The sequence below is a fragment of the Staurois parvus genome, unplaced genomic scaffold, assembly GCF_062004578.1.
Source record: "Staurois parvus isolate SC_StPar_1 unplaced genomic scaffold, SC_StPar_1.0 ptg000151l, whole genome shotgun sequence".
Classification (NCBI taxonomy): domain Eukaryota; kingdom Metazoa; phylum Chordata; class Amphibia; order Anura; family Ranidae; genus Staurois; species Staurois parvus.
This window is the reverse complement of record NW_028317947.1, coordinates 2,120,142-2,135,879: the sequence shown is the minus strand read 5'-3', so window position 1 is coordinate 2,135,879 and position 15,738 is coordinate 2,120,142. Positions and strand designations below refer to the sequence as shown.

Genomic DNA, 15,738 nt, shown 5'->3' with positions numbered 1-15,738 from the left:
TGTTGGACACTGATGGAAGTCACAAGAATGCTCCTAACTGCTGATAAGAAAAGGGATTTAGCAGTTTATATTTACTAAAATAATTGCATTTCCATGTACTGTATAGTGAATGCAGGGTCCTGGGTTTAAAACGAAGGGCAGGCATGACAGGGGTTAATGGGGGTTGGGCTGGAGTCCTATTAGCATAAGGGGGAGTTACAAATAGTTAAGGAAGGAGTGGGGGGAGCCACAAGGGGTGGTCTTACAGGGTGTGGCAGGGGGTTTTTCAGTCTGAAAAGTTTTCACAGGGCAAACTTCCCTCCCGCCCGCTCGTTGTTTAATGGTTTGTCTTGCTGGTGGTTGTGCCATATTGGTGCTGGGGGACGTCCAGCGGAGTGCAAGGTCCTTGATGGTTAATGTGGGCACAAGAAAAGGCATTTTGTAGAAACCCGTCTGAGGTACGGCTTCCAGTTGTTCTGGTGGGAGTATCTGTGGTGGTGTCTCCGAGTCAGTGATGTTGCGGTTGGAGGCCTAGTTAAGCAGGACGCAGATATTCGTTTTTCTTGATGCCTAGTGGGACCTTGAAAGAACGTATGTTTATACTGTGTTTTCTGTTATTTAAAAAATGTTAATCATTGATGGTTGTGATAAAAGGCCGGTTTGGGGCCATTAACTCCATTTTGTTGTCAGTGTGGTTACTTACGTTAAGTATGGGGGGGTAGGTATTGGTTTAGTGGGACTTACAAGCCATCTTTAGTCCCCTGGTCATGTATCTTCTAGGGTGCAGAGAAGCATTACAAGACATACAAACAAACAGCACATTGCATAATGCATGCAAACGTGGGTGAATGCTTTTTTTTTTCCATTCTGATATAACTCTGAAATTTTAGTAGGTTACACTTTTTAACCCCCTCCCCGTTCTCCAGTCTCCCAAAGCAGTCTTATAATTACCTTTCTACATTCCAGCAACAGCTCAACAGTAGGGTTGCCACTTCATCCCTTTAACACCAAACACATATTAATTACACAGGTTCTGAGGCTAATTTAATGCATATAAGGCATTAAGTGAGTTTAATCAATCACCTTAATCAGCCACAGCACCTGTGTAATTAATATGTTCAGTTCTAAAGGGATGAGGTGGCAATCCTACTCAACAGTGTGGTGCTCTACAATCACCATCCAATTCTATGGAAAGCTCAGTCTGCAGTCCAATGCAAGTACGAGCTCTCCATAGGATTTAATTGAGATGCAGTTACCTTCCACATACTTGCAGCTATCAATAGCCTCTTCTATTCCTGAATGTTGGGCTGATCGGGCAAGATTTCCAGGTATTGTTTGGCCCCATGCATTCCTACTGCCGCATTGCTCTGAAGGATTATTTTACTGTCCAATAGGTGTGTTAGGGAGGCTAGAAGGCTTGGACAGGCTTCAGCATTATGAACAAATGTTGAAGCTTTGCCCAATCAGAACAGCCTGGTATTTAGGTGAAGTTGGAGATACAGAAAACTGCTGCAGTCACCTGTGGCTGTCTGCACTTCATACCTCAAAGCAGTTTTCAGTATTTTTAGATGCAGCATGCAGGAATTTTGGTGAAACAATGCAAAAATGCGTGACCTAGCGATAGTCAATGGGGGAGATTTACTCAAATGGGAACACTCAGAATCTGTTAAAGCTGTGCATGGTAGCCAATCAGTTTCTAATTTCAGCTTGTTCAATTAGCTCATGTTCACACTGATGCGGTGTGGTAAATCCCTTGTGATTTGCACAGGAACCGCACCGCATTCCTGTACAAATCACATGCAATTTGTATGCGGTGTATACATTTTGTATGGCTCTGTTTGCATTGCACCTGCACCAAAAATGTGCAGGACCCTTTTTTAGTCCGCACTAGAATTGGATCTCATAGGTATTCACACCTATGCGATCCGATTCTGCACATCGCACAGCGTTTTGCGGACCGATTTTGGGGTGTTAACATACACACCCGCATCAGTTCGCATGGCCAGGGTGCGATTTTGATGCAGTGTGGAATTCGCACTAAAAATGTTGAGCCTTTCCTTATGGAGGGTGTCAATGATGGTTTTCTGCACAACTGCCAGGTCAGCAGTCTTTCCCATGATTGTGATTCCTACTGAACCAGACTGAGAGACCATTTAAAGGCTCAGGAACCCTTTGCAGGTGTTATGGCTTAATTAGCTGATTAGAGTGGGACACTTTGAGCCTAGAATATTGCACCTTTTCACAATATTCTAATTTTCTGAGATTGTGGATTTGGGGTTTTCATGAGCTGTAAGCCATAATCATCACAATTATGACAAATCACGGCTTGAACTATCTTGCTTTGCATGTAATGAGTCTATCTCATATATTAGCTTCACCTTTTAAGTTGCATTACTGAAATAAATGAACTTTTGCACGATTTTCAAATTTTTCGAGTTTCACCTGTGTGTATGTATGTGTTTATATATATATATATATATATATATATATATATATATATATATATGGAATACACAGATAAAGAGGTTTCGAGACCATGGCTTGTAAAAATTAAGGGTCTTTTTTCTGCTTTTTTTTTTTTTATTTTTTACGCAAAAGCGGAAGAGAGCAGCCTTAATGTCGATTCAGTGTAATCTGTAATCCAGTAGTTTAAAAAAAAAAAGTATGTATTTCATGGTGCTATTTATTCAGTTAAAAAAATACATTGTTGTAGAAGCCGGAATGGTAGATGTTCTGCTCAGTTTCATGTATATTGTATATCTCACATAGAGGGAGCACGAAACATCTCTAACCAACTGAGTGTGGGCACAGATATATGGCAGAAACACCCGCAGCTCTGCTCAAATGCCCTGGCTCAAGGCTGGTGGAATGAGAATGAAGAGTTCAGCTTTAAAAAAGTCTATTCTCTAGAGAAGCAGCCAGTACGGATGGAGGCAGCAAAGGAACGATGCAAGGCTGGGCAAGAGCTTCTGCGGAGGCAAGAAGGTAAGCAGAGATACTGTATGTTCTGTCAGATTGAAATCAGATTTTCTGATATATCAATATAATGCTTTCAGATCAGAGGATACCGCCCCATGCTTTGTGATTCATTGCTGCCGCTCACTTATCAGATTGACGTCTTGCTTCTTGCGAAGATAGAAATATATAGTCTTTATTATACGAGTGGTACTGTCTTAAAGAATAGCTCAGTTTTTCTTAATAATCTGGCATTATAAGGATCTTTTAGACTGCAAAATCCTACTTTACAAGGTGCAGTTCTCAGTCTCACGTAATGCCAAAGGTTTGCACAGCTAGTTATGTAACTGTTTTGTTCCCAGCACAGTGTACTTTGAGATGAGTTGAATGTTAAAGCATACTTGCCAGCTGTTCCTGATTTGTCGGGACAGATCAGATTTTCAGTTATTTATCCCATGAATGCTGTGTCCTGGAATCATAGCATGAAGCTTGCTGAGGCACCTGCCTGGGATCCACCAACACAACTACCCTCCAACTCATTTTCTCCTTTCTCTGAACAGACAGGCACTCATATGGAGTTCCATAGGTTTCATCCTGATGGCCAAGGCAAAAAATGTGCCAAATGTTTCGATATAAAAGTAGCACCCTCCTAGTTTAGCTAGACCCCAATGTCTAGCGAGGAGCTGATTAGCAGTTCAGGTTAGATAGTCAGAGGGGTCAAATTTTGATAAGGGCTGAGAGACTCTGCAGGCCAGCCCCTCTGGAATTCCCCACTGCTCTGAAGCTTTCAGAGGAGGGCCTTGGAGGCGGTGGGTGGATCTGAGAAGTGGTTGGCTGCACTTTTGAGGGACCTTGGCCAATCCCCAACTGAAGTCTTGGCAAGGGGCTGAACTCCCTTAAAAAGTGTTGGAGCCTGCTCAGTAGCAGAAGTGTGGTGGTGGGAGTGGAGTGAGAAGCAGGAAGATGTGAAACTAGAGGTGTAAGGCTGCCAGGGGGATTAGTGGGATGGGGCCTGCCTGCGAGCCTGGAGCTGGAAAGGAGGAAAGCTCAGGATTCACTGGCCTCCTGGGGTAGTACAACTGAAGCTGCTGGCTAGTACTCAAACAGAGACTGTGTCAGAGAGAAGCTGTGAATAGTTCAGGAAATTTGTCCTCAGATTTCGGTTCCCTTGGGCATCCTATGCACCCCTTACCCCATCCAAGTTAATATCCCCTCAATGAGACAACAAAACTAATGCTCAAGGCCTGATTTCTGTTTATGGATGAAAGCTGTGTGGAAAATGCTAATTGACTGGCTGTGCAGGGCTATAGGGAAACCCAAATTCATCAGCAATCCCTAAGAGGGTAGTGCTACATAAATAGGTCTGGTTCTGTAAAATTGCTCCCAGTTTTCAGTGGGTACAGTGCAGAGACATGTGAGCATACTTACACAGAGCCAGCATGATCTTCAATAGGCATTTGCCTACATAAGCTCTTATGTATGCATTGCACCTGAAAGCAGGAAGAGGGGGTGATATGAGGAAATATATAGATCATGAGATTCTGTGTCTTTAAAGCCCCACTCTAGGCCAAAATTTTCTTTTGTTTGGAATGAAGTGGGAAGGGATTACAGTGTATTGTCATGTTATTATTGCTGTGTGATTTAACCATAGTTACCAAATGTCCTGGATTCTGTGGGACAGTCCAGGGATTTTTTTACATTGTCTTGCAATGTCTATTTCCCAAGTAAATATACATTCCCTATTCCACACCTCCTCATTCTGTACACCGCTCCGTACTTTCCCTATTCCACACCTCCTCATTCTGTACACCGCTCCGTACATTCCCCATTCCACACCTCCTCATTCTGTACATTCCCTATGCAACACCTCCTCATTCTGTACATTCCCTATTCCACACCTCATTCTATACACCGCTCTGTAAATTCCCTATTCCACACCTCCTCATCCTGTGCACCGTTCTGTAAATTCCCTATTCCACACCTCCTCATCCTGTGCACCGCTCCGTACATTCCCTATTCCACACCTCCTCATCCTGTGCACCGCTCCGTACATTCCCTATTCCACAGCTCCTCATCCTGTACACCGCTCCGTACATTCCCTATTCCACACCTCCTCATTCTGTACATCTCTCCGTACATTCCCTATTCCATACCTCCTCATTCTGTACACCATTCTGTACATTCCCTATTCCACACCACATTCTGTACACCGCTCCATATATTCCCTATTCCACACCTCCTCATTCTGTACATCTCTCTGTACATTCCCTATTCCATACCTCCTCATTCTGTACACCATTCTGTACATTCCCTATTCCACACCACATTCTGTACACCGCTCCATATATTCCCTATTCCACACCTCCTCATTCTGTACACCGCTCTGTACATTCCCTATTCCACACCTCCTCATTCTGTACATCTCTCTGTACATTCCCTATTCCACACTTCCTCATTCTGTACATCTCTCTGTACATTCCCTATTCCATAACTCCTCATTCTGTACATTCCCTATTCCACACCTCATTCTATACACCGCTCTGTAAATTCCCTATTCCACACCTCCTCATCCTGTACACCGTTTTGTACGTTCCCTATTCCACTCCTCCTCATTCTGTACATCTCTCTGTACATTCCCTATTCCACACCTCCTCATTCTGTACATCTCTCTGTACATTCCCTATTCCATACCTCCTCATTCTGTACACCGCTCTGTACATTCCCTATTCCACACCACATTCTGTACACCGCTCCGTATATTCCCTATGCCACACCTCCTCATCCTGTACACCACTCCGTACATTCCCTATTCCACACCTGCTCATTCTGTACACCATTCCATACATTCCCTAATCCATACCTCCTCATTCTGTACACCATTCTGTACATTCCCTATGCCACACCACCACATTTTGTGCAGTTTTACATTGTTAAGAGAGAAAGTATAAAACAGTGTTCTAATATATCCAATTCCCTTTCAGGGCACATCACAGTTGAATCAATGCTGCACGTTCTACGGGATAAGGACAGTGGCATCTGTATGGATTCTGGTGGATTTCGCACTACAGGCAGTATGATATCTATTCTACCCCAGTCTCAGTTACCATGTATCCATTTGCTTACTGCCACACCAGACCCATCCAAGTAAGAGCCCACCTCAACAAAAATTGGAGTACTATAATTGCAAACATTTTTGGGCCCAATGTTGTTTTTCTTTTTACACTGTTACCAGATTATACCTGAAAAAATGTGCTGATTAAACTAAACCTGTACAGTTGACACTGATCATATAATAAATAATTGCACGTGCAGAAGTCACCTTCAAAATTGCAAGCCATAATTTAAAGTAGTTCTCAAGGCTCAACACTTGTTTACCTTAATGCATTCCCTGTATTAAAGTAAAACATTTCCTATTTTCCTAGAGTCCTATTTTGATCCAGCGCTGTGCCCATCTGGAACAGCTCTCCCTCTACTCACAGGGGCAGCAGTGGGAGCCATTGACTGCCACCCAAATCCTGTGAGCAGAGAGTGGGGTGAGACTGATCTGTGCTGTGTGTGACAATAGACGAACACAGCGCAGCTCGGGATCAAGCCCGCAGGTGTGGCCCCATAGCAAGCGGCTTGCTATTGGGGCAAACAAAGAAGAGGAGGAGCCAAAAGTGCCAGTGAAGAGGTGGTTCGGGGCTGCTCTGTGCTATACTATTGAGCAGATAAGTATAACATGTTTATTACTTTCCAAAGAAGTTAGCCCTGTACAAATGCTTGACTGCGGACACAGTACAGGAGATGACCACAGACTGCGGACACAGTACAGGAGATGACCAGAGACTGCGGACACAGTACAGGAGATGACCAGAGACTGCGGACAGTACAGGAGATGACCAGAGACTGCGGACAGTACAGGAGATGACTGCTGTCCTTTGGGGAGGGGGGGAGCGGGTACCTGAATTTGACAGGTACCCGCTCTTACTTCCGCGGAGTTGTTCTTTGGTTAGTGTCCGCTCTGCACTGGGACCTTACCTGTTCCTCTATCCAGCGCCACGCTGTCTTCCCGGCTTCTGTAGTGTGGGCGCTCGGCTTGACAGCCAGGTGCCCAGTGCGCATGAGCGAGAAGCGCTGCGCTTTGTGATTGGTCCAGCGGCTTCTGGGACCTGTCATGTGTCCCAGGTGCCGCCTTACCATTCACAAAGTGCACCGCTTCTCGCGCATGCTCACTGGGCACCCAGCTGTCAAGCCGAGCGCCCACACTACAGAAGCCAGGAAAACAGTGCGGCGCTGGATAGAGGAACAGGTAAGGTCCCGCTGCAGAGCTGAGCCACCGGCCCTGTATTCTGACGCGGCGGTGGAAATACCGGACCGGCCGCTCAATATTCGCTCCATAAGACGCACTGACATTTTCCCCCCTTTTTGGGGGGGGGGGAAAGTGCGTCTTATGGAGCGAAAAATATGGTAATAATAATAACACTGTTCAACAAATTTTTATTTTTTGCCAGTTTTGGAAACAAAAGGATCCATTTCTTAATGAATTTCACATTCTGAGTTCAAATATAACAATGAAATTTGTCAATTGGCTCTAGTTTTTCTGTAAACGGAAAGTTTTCTACTATAGGCGTAATGACTACATAATGCACAATAATTATATAGATAGATGTCTTTCCACAAATATAAAGCAAGTGATATTGACTACATAACAAAGCCTAAATTGCATAATATATTGCATAGGATTACCAAGAAAAATTATAGCCATAAGCTAAGTTGAATCATTTTAATACTTAGGATTCTCACTAGTTTTGTCTTCAGTTTGTGTCGGTTTTGCTTCTCTTGGCTTTTCTCTTGTATTCGAGGAAAGGGCTATCTCTTACAACTGTCCAGCAATAGTCAGCAAGCATTGATGGGCTCCATTTACCTTGATATCTTCTTTCCATAGCTGCAATGTCTTGATGGAAGCGCTCTCCGGGTTCATCACTCACTGCTCCACAGTTTGGTGGGAAAAAATCCAGATGCGAATGTAGAAAATGAATTTTTAGAGACATGTTGCAACCCAGATTTCTGTAAGTCTGGATGAGTTTTTCTACCACTTTCTTGTAGTCTGGTGTTTTATTGTTTCCAAGAAAATTTGATGTCACTGATACAAATGCTGTCCAGGCAGCCTTTTCCTTTCCACGCAACAGAGAAAGAAACTCATCATCATGAATAAGTTTACGAATCTGTGGCCCAACAAAGACTCCTTCATTTATTTTTGCAGCACTAAGTGCTGGAAATTTGCTAATCAGGTACTTGAAACCTGCTTTATTCTTGTCCATTGCCTTAACAAAGTTTTTCATTAATCCCAACTTGATGTGTAATGGAGGTAATAAGATCTTATTGCTGTCTACAAGTGCTGGATAGTTAACATTTTTTTCTCCAGGCTGCAATGACTGGCGTAATGGCCAGTCTCTTTTGGCATAGTGCATTTCTCTCGCACGACTGTCCCACTCACAGAGGAAGCAGCAGTACTTAGTATATCCACCTTGAAGTCCAAGTAGGATAGCAATCGCCTTCAGGTCACCACAAATCGACCATTGATGTTCATCATAGTTGATGCACCTTAAAAGCTCTTTCAAGTTTTCATACGTTTCTTTCATTGAAACTGCGTAAGCAACTGGAACTGACGGCAGCTGATTGCCATTATGGAGCAAAACAGCTTTAAGACTCGCCTTTGACGCATCAATGAACAGCCTCCACTCATCGGGATCATAGCATACGCCGATGGCTGAGATTAAACCATGAACATTGTTACATACAGCAATATCACCCTCCTGGACGAAGAATGGGATCAGATCTTTCTGACGATGACGGTAGAAAGACGTACGAACATCACTTGCTAGGAGATTCCATTGTTGTAGTCTTGACCCCAAAAGCTCTGCCTTGTTCTTCGGAAGATCCAGGTCTCTGATAAGATCGCTCAATTCCACTTGTGTAATGAGGTGTGGTTCAGTGGGTGTGGATGGAAGAAAGTCTGGGTCATGTGAGGTTGACGGTTGATGACTACACGCTTCAGGTTCTTCCTCACTTGACTCAACCACGAAGGATTCTGGTGCTTTAGGAATTGGTAGCCCCTCTCCATGAGGAACTGGACGTATTGCCGATGGAATATTTGGATAGTGCACAGATAACTTTTTCTTCTTATTTAGCCCTTTTACAATTGGAGGCACCATACAAAAGTAACAATTACTAACATGATCTGTTGGCTCTCTCCAAATCATTGGCACAGCGAAAGGCATAGATGCCTTCTTTCCATTCAACCATTGCTCCAGTGCCATCCCACAAGAATTGCAGCATATATGTGGTGCCCAGCTCTTGTCCTGGTCTCCTATCTTGCAGCCAAAATACAAGTTGTAGGCTTTCTTAATCATTTCTGTTATCCTCCTTTTTTGTGAGATAAAAGTTATTTCACCGCAGATATAGCAGAAATTATCTGCTTTATTCACACAAGTTCGAGGCATTACTGAGTAGCCTATATAAGCATAAAACGAAATGTAAAGACGCTGTGGAACTACAATCAGCTACAGATACTGCAGCTTTTATGCAGTGAAGTGATGCAATTAAAGGCTAATATTGCATTATCTCAGTATACATGCAATTTTCTATTGGTCACCAGTATCAATTGCGCAATATGCAGCTGAAGTTGCATCATAATTTTGAATGGCTTACGTCATTAGATGGGTGAATATATCATGGAAACTAGAGCCAATCAACATTTTTTAGGGTCGTTTTCAGCACCCCAAAATTATGTAAGATTAGCTAATTTTATGCCCAAAACTTTTTACCTGTTGAACAGTGTAATTAAAAAAAAAAATATTAAAAGCACCCCCTTCCCCCTACGCTTACTCAATGCAAACGCATATATAAGTCCAACACCAATATGTGAATGGTGACCACAACACACTTGTGAGGTATCATCGCGAACATCAGAGTGAGAGCAATCATTTTAGCTCCAGTCCTCCTGTGTAACTCCAAACTGGTAACCTGTAAAGGCTTTTAAAGCGTTGCCCCTGGAGATTTTTAGGTACCGTAGTTTGGCACCGTTCCATGGGCATATGCAATTTTAAAGCGTGACATGTTAGGTATCTATTTACTCAGTGTAATATCATCTTTTATATTTTAACAAAAAAATAGGTATTATAGAGTGTTTGTGTGAAATAAAATTCATCAAAGTGTATTTTTTCTAAAAAAACAAACAAAATTGCATTTGAAAAATCACTGCACAAATATTGTATGACATTTTAACACCCACCATTTTATTCTCTAGCGCTATATATATGTTTGGGGGTTCTAAGCAATTTTCTAGCAAACAAATATTGATTTTTACATGTAGGAGAGAAATGTCAGAATTGGCCTGGTAGGGAATTGGTTAAATACAGCATAAACCTATAGTGATTTGGGATTTTCAATATCGCATGCAATGTTTGGATTAAATGTGTCACGTGACCAAAATATCACATGCAACATTGCTTAGTGAAATGAGCCCTGTGGGCCTAGTATAATCATGTGACTGAATCTGTTAAAGATCCATTCTCGGATCAGATCTGATAGTTTAGTCTCAGAATAGCTACCTTGATTCTGTAATAATTTCCCTGCTACTAAAGGAAAAAATATGAAAGGTTCCTACTGCTGACTTCTAATTCTGCAAAGGATGAGATTTGAAGGCTGCCATGGTGACCCTCTGCCTTCAGTACTTTGTGTCACTGACCCTGAACAAGCGTTCAGATAAGCACTTCAGTCCTCCATTTGAGTTTACTGATCCTCCATGTCGTTAGCTTAATAGCCAGGCAACCAGCATTTTCAGGCAGTCAACAACGATTGGCTTCATGTTTCTCCAAGGATGCATTTACTTAATGCCCTTTTGATCACTGATTGTATAACACTACCTTCTTATGTTTGATACAGGTCAGTGTTCAAGCCGTTTGTGTTTGGCACACAAGTCACACAAGTGCCCTGGTTGTTGTCCCCTGTATTTGGTGGAAAAGACCCCCTCAGGCAAATTCCTCGGTTTAAAACCCAAGTGGACAGAAGACATGAACTGTACAAGCACCACCAGAAGGCACTGGAGGCCTGTAAGGGCAATGAGGTATGATGGAGGCCACTAAGTAACTGAGACAGGCTGATCGTGGGGAGTGGTGGATAAAGTTGGCCAGAAGAGAAATATTGGGCAATCCTACTTGACTTACATGTCAATGTCTGCTCCTTAAAATGGAAGTAAAGTCGACTTGAGAACTTTTTTCAATTTTTAACTTTTTTTTTTTTTTTACTATTTTTTTCTTTTTATTTTTTTACACTGTACTACTCTGGGGAAGTGATAAGGATTTTCTTTTCTTTTTACACACTGTGATTGCTTATGCCAGTGATTTTCACTGTTATAAGCAACCTTTTTTACTGAAAGAAATCAATTCATTCAGTATTACTGTTGTTGTTAGCTGTGATTGGCCCTGTCTGTTCCATGTGATCACTGTGACCAAACACAGAGATCAACACAAAGAACGCTATCTATTGTGTACAGTCATCATGTGATCTGTTCTGATTGGTCACAGCGATCACATGGTACTGGCAGCAGCTGGTACACTGGTGCACACAGCAGGGGTTAGATCGCACGGCCTGTAGGGCGCGAGTGAGGCACGTTACGGGGAGGATGCCATATGACATCCATCCAGAACAATGAGTGTCCCACCAAGCTGTCATTTGACAATAGGCAGGGCGAGAACTGGTTAGTCACAAACATGTATTTGAAACTTAATCAATAAATACTGAAATGTATTTGTAAATCCAAGCAGTGCAAGTATGTGAATTTTACCTGGTGTCAGCCTCCTACAGTCAATGTACTGGCTGCAGTGTGAGATAAAAAAGCAGTACAAGGAGCATATGCTGACAAGAGTATGCTGATAGAAAGAGGAAAGCAGAGTAACAAAGAGGTTAGCTCATCGCTGTGCTGCTTCTTCTTTCACGGTCCAATCACATGCTGAGGATGCAGAAATTATTCCGGGGGAAATCTCGGGATTGAAACTGAATATTGAAGCAAAAGCTGGGTTTTTTAAATCTTTTTTAGGCTTTTCATTTTTATGTTTGGTAGGAGTTTTATTTTTGTAATCTTTGGTTGGAGTTCTGCTTTATCAGATTACAGATAACTTCCACATACTGTGAGAACCATGCAATAAGTCTTATAATAACCACATGAACAGATATCATCATAGGACTAGATTTTTTTCCATTCAATTCAAATACAGAAGTGCGACTTTGGCCGTGTTTAAAAGTAGCAGCAGAACAGTTGTAGGCAACTCTTGAAATGACAGTTTAAAAAGTCATCGAAGTACACAGGGTATCTGTAGCATGCCCTGTCCTCTCTAGCTGGTACATGTCATTCCTCATTTGTCAGCAATTCACAGCTGTCAAAATGACAGCTGGAGTTGCTGTGTAGATATCTAGTAATTTGTTCCAATTTAACACCCTATTGACCCTTAGTTTACCATAATTACAGTAGACCTAATTAACTGTTTTCTTTCTCCCCTTGTGTTTAAAAAGGGGTAATATTGAAAGCAGCCTTTATTTCATTTGTAAACTTTGCACTGCTTTGTAATTGAATCATCAACTAAGGGCTCTTTCACGCCAGGTGCAGTTGAATGCATTTTTGCCTGCACTCCAACTGCATAGACAGTCCAAAATCCAAACTGTCCCATGAGCATAGTTCACATCACTGCAATGCAGTCAAAAATAAGTAAAGCATGCTGCATTTTTTGCATCGCAAAACCGCATGTGAGCGCACGCAAACACATTGCAATACATTACAGTGCACATAGAAGCCCAAGGAAAGAAAGTAGGATGTGACCTCACAGGACAAATGCAGATTGAAAAACACGCATCAACTGCATTCAAACATCAACTGCATGCAAATGTATCAAATTGCACGCAATTGCGCACTGTAGATGTGCAGTTTCTAGTGTGAATCGACCCTTAGGGTTGTGTTAAACAAATTATAGAATAAGGCTACTTTCACACTGATCCGCCGCACAAACGAATAGGCATTTTCACCACGCATTTGCCGCGCTGAGCATTTTTAAAGGGCACGTGACTTAAACTGCACCAAAAACGCTTCCCAGGGGCATTTTTGAGGAGCTTTTCAGGCGTTTTCAAAACTGATTTCAATGGGAAGAGGCTTTTTTTTAACTCAACAAACATGCCCCAAGGATGCTGCAAGCAGGAGTTTTTACACCACACTGCAAGCGCCACGCCTCAGTGTGAAAACATACATAGATATACATTCACATACACTCACATACACAGTGAAGCATGTTTCTTAAGCTTTTCAGGCGCTTTTTTTTTTTTACGCAAAAATGCTTCAAAAACTCCTCAGGCTGAAATTAGCCTAAAAGTATTACTTTTTATCTGCAGTAACACTATTTTCATAAATGAACACTGATCAAAGCAGGAAAAATGTTTTTGGTGAAGTTCTTGTCTGTGGATTGCAGAATAAAAATAAAATCATTTTTTTAGAATAACTTCACCAAAATTAAGCCTCGTTTGTCCTTAAAAAAAATTATATAGTGGAAGTTTACTCATCTGCCTTCCAGCAATGCCATGCGCTCCCTCGCAGGTGCAAGGATCTTCACTTGGTCTTCTTCCAGGTTCAGAATCTTCGGCCATCATGACTGATCTGCTGTGCAGCATGCTCTGCTCAGTGTACATTGATGTACAGACTGGGAACAGGCAGGGAAGAATCTCATGCACTTGTGCATGATAGACAATCAGCTTCTAACCTCAGCTTGTTCAATTAAGCTTTAGCAATTACACCCCGTTCACACCGGTGCGACTTGGCATGAGTTTTGCATCCCTGCGACTTGCAAATCGCATGCCAATTCGCACCCTATTGTCCGCAATTGGACCGGTCTTATCAGTGCAGTTCCAACATTGGTTTTAAAAGTAGTACATGCACTACTTAAGGTGCGATTTGCATAGACATCTGTATCAGATGTCTTGCAAATGGTACCTGAAAATGGCGGGTCCCCCGACATTGAAATCGTGCGACTTCACTGTAAGTTGCATGATTTCAAAGTCGGGCTTGATGTGAATGGAGGATAGCTGATTGGTTTCTATGCAGAAGTGCACGAGAATCTCAGTGAACCAACTTTTAGTAAATAAATCCCAGTAAAAAGCCTGCCTGTTTGCACATTTTCAATTTTATTAAAGCATCACTTTAGGTTATAGCAAAGTCATTGCCAAATAGGCCCCTACTAGAAATTTAACAATTGCTCTGGTCCATAGCGGATTTGCAGGTGTGAGCACTGAAGTGGTAAATGAACAGTGGTGCCTCATTTTATATTCCAATGTTCGTTTCCAACTTAGGTAGTTATTTTGCTTTAACCACTTGAGTCCCAGGTGACATTTTAAAACTTAGCCTAGACAACAGTTATTCGTATTCGTCCAAGCAGCATTTTAAAATGGGATTGAGATAGGTTGGTTCTGGTGGAGATCTGTCAGTGATGGCCAGGATCAACCAGCTCCTGAGCTTCCAGTCCTGCTACACAGCCCTTCTGTTTCCCATACAGGCTGGAAAAAAGCTTGGTCACATGACAGCTGTATATTTGTTATTAAAAAAGGTACTTACATTTTTTCTTAATAAATACAGTGCCATCATTTATACTATTTTGCCAAAAGTACTGGGACGCCTGCCTTTACACGCACGAACTTTAATGGCATCCAAATCTTAGCCTGTAGGGTTCAATATTGAGTTGGCCCACCCTTTGCAGCTATACCAGCTTCAACTCTTCTGGGAAGGCTGTCCACAAGGTTTCGGAGTGTGTCTATGGGAATGACAATTCTTCCAGAACCGCATTTGTGAGGTTAGGCACTGATGTCAGACAAGAAGGCCTGGCTCGCAGTCTCTGCTCTAATTCATCCCAAAAGTGTTCTATCGGGTTGAGGCCAGGACTCAGTGCAGGCCACTCAAGTTCCTCTACCCCAAACTCCCTCATCCATGTCTTTATGGACCTTGCTTTGTGCACTGGTGCACAGTCATGTTGGAACAGGAAGGGGCCATCCCCAAACTGTTCCCACAAAATTGGGAGCATGAAATTGTCCAAAATGTCTTAAGAGTTCCCTTCACTGGAACTAAGGGGCCAAGCCCAACCCCTGAAAAACAACCCCACACCATAATCCCCCCTCCACCAAACTTTACACTTGGCACAGTGCGGTCAGGCAAGTACCGTTCTCCTGGCAACTGCCAAACACAGACACATCCATCGGATTGTCAGACAGAGAAGTGTGATTCGTCACTACAGAGAACACATCTCCACTGCTCTAGAGTCCAGTGGTGGCGTGCTTTACACCACTGCATCCGACGCTTTGCATTGCACTTGATGATGTAAGACTTGGATTCAGCTGCTCGGCCATGGAAACCCATTCCATAAAGCTCTCTATACACAGTTGTGCTAATCTGAAGGCCACATGAAGTTTGGAGGTCTTTAGCTATTGACTCTGCAGACAGTTGGTGATTTCTGCGCACTGCACGCTTCAGAATGCGCCAACCCCACTCTGTCATTTACGTTTCCTACCAATCATGGCTGCGTTACTGTTGTTTCCAGCTGCTTCCACTTTGTTATAATACCACTAACAGTTGACCGTGGAATATTTAGTAGCAAGGAAATTTCAAAGATGGACTTATTGCACAGGTGGCAACCTATCACTTTTCCAAGCTTGAATTCACTGAGCTCCTGAGAGCGACCCATTCTTTCACAAATGTTTGTAGAAGCAGTCTGCATGCCTAGGCCCTTCATT

General features: G+C 42.7%; 1 protein-coding gene across 2 annotated transcripts in view; it reads left to right on the top strand.

The window, feature by feature from the left end:
• The window catches only part of SCRN2 (secernin 2), a 43,441-nt gene that overhangs the window by 25,608 nt on the left and 2,095 nt on the right, over window positions 1-15,738 (top strand). The window contains exons 5-7 of one of the 2 annotated variants that reach the window (XM_089674319.1): window positions 2,749-2,964; window positions 5,916-6,078; window positions 10,864-11,044. In XM_089674319.1, the coding sequence (XP_089530445.1) occupies window positions 2,749-2,964; window positions 5,916-6,078; window positions 10,864-11,044 (560 nt within the window). The remainder of the gene's footprint in view (window positions 1-2,748; window positions 2,965-5,915; window positions 6,079-10,863; window positions 11,045-15,738) is intronic. The other variant, XM_089674320.1, reaches the window with a different exon arrangement.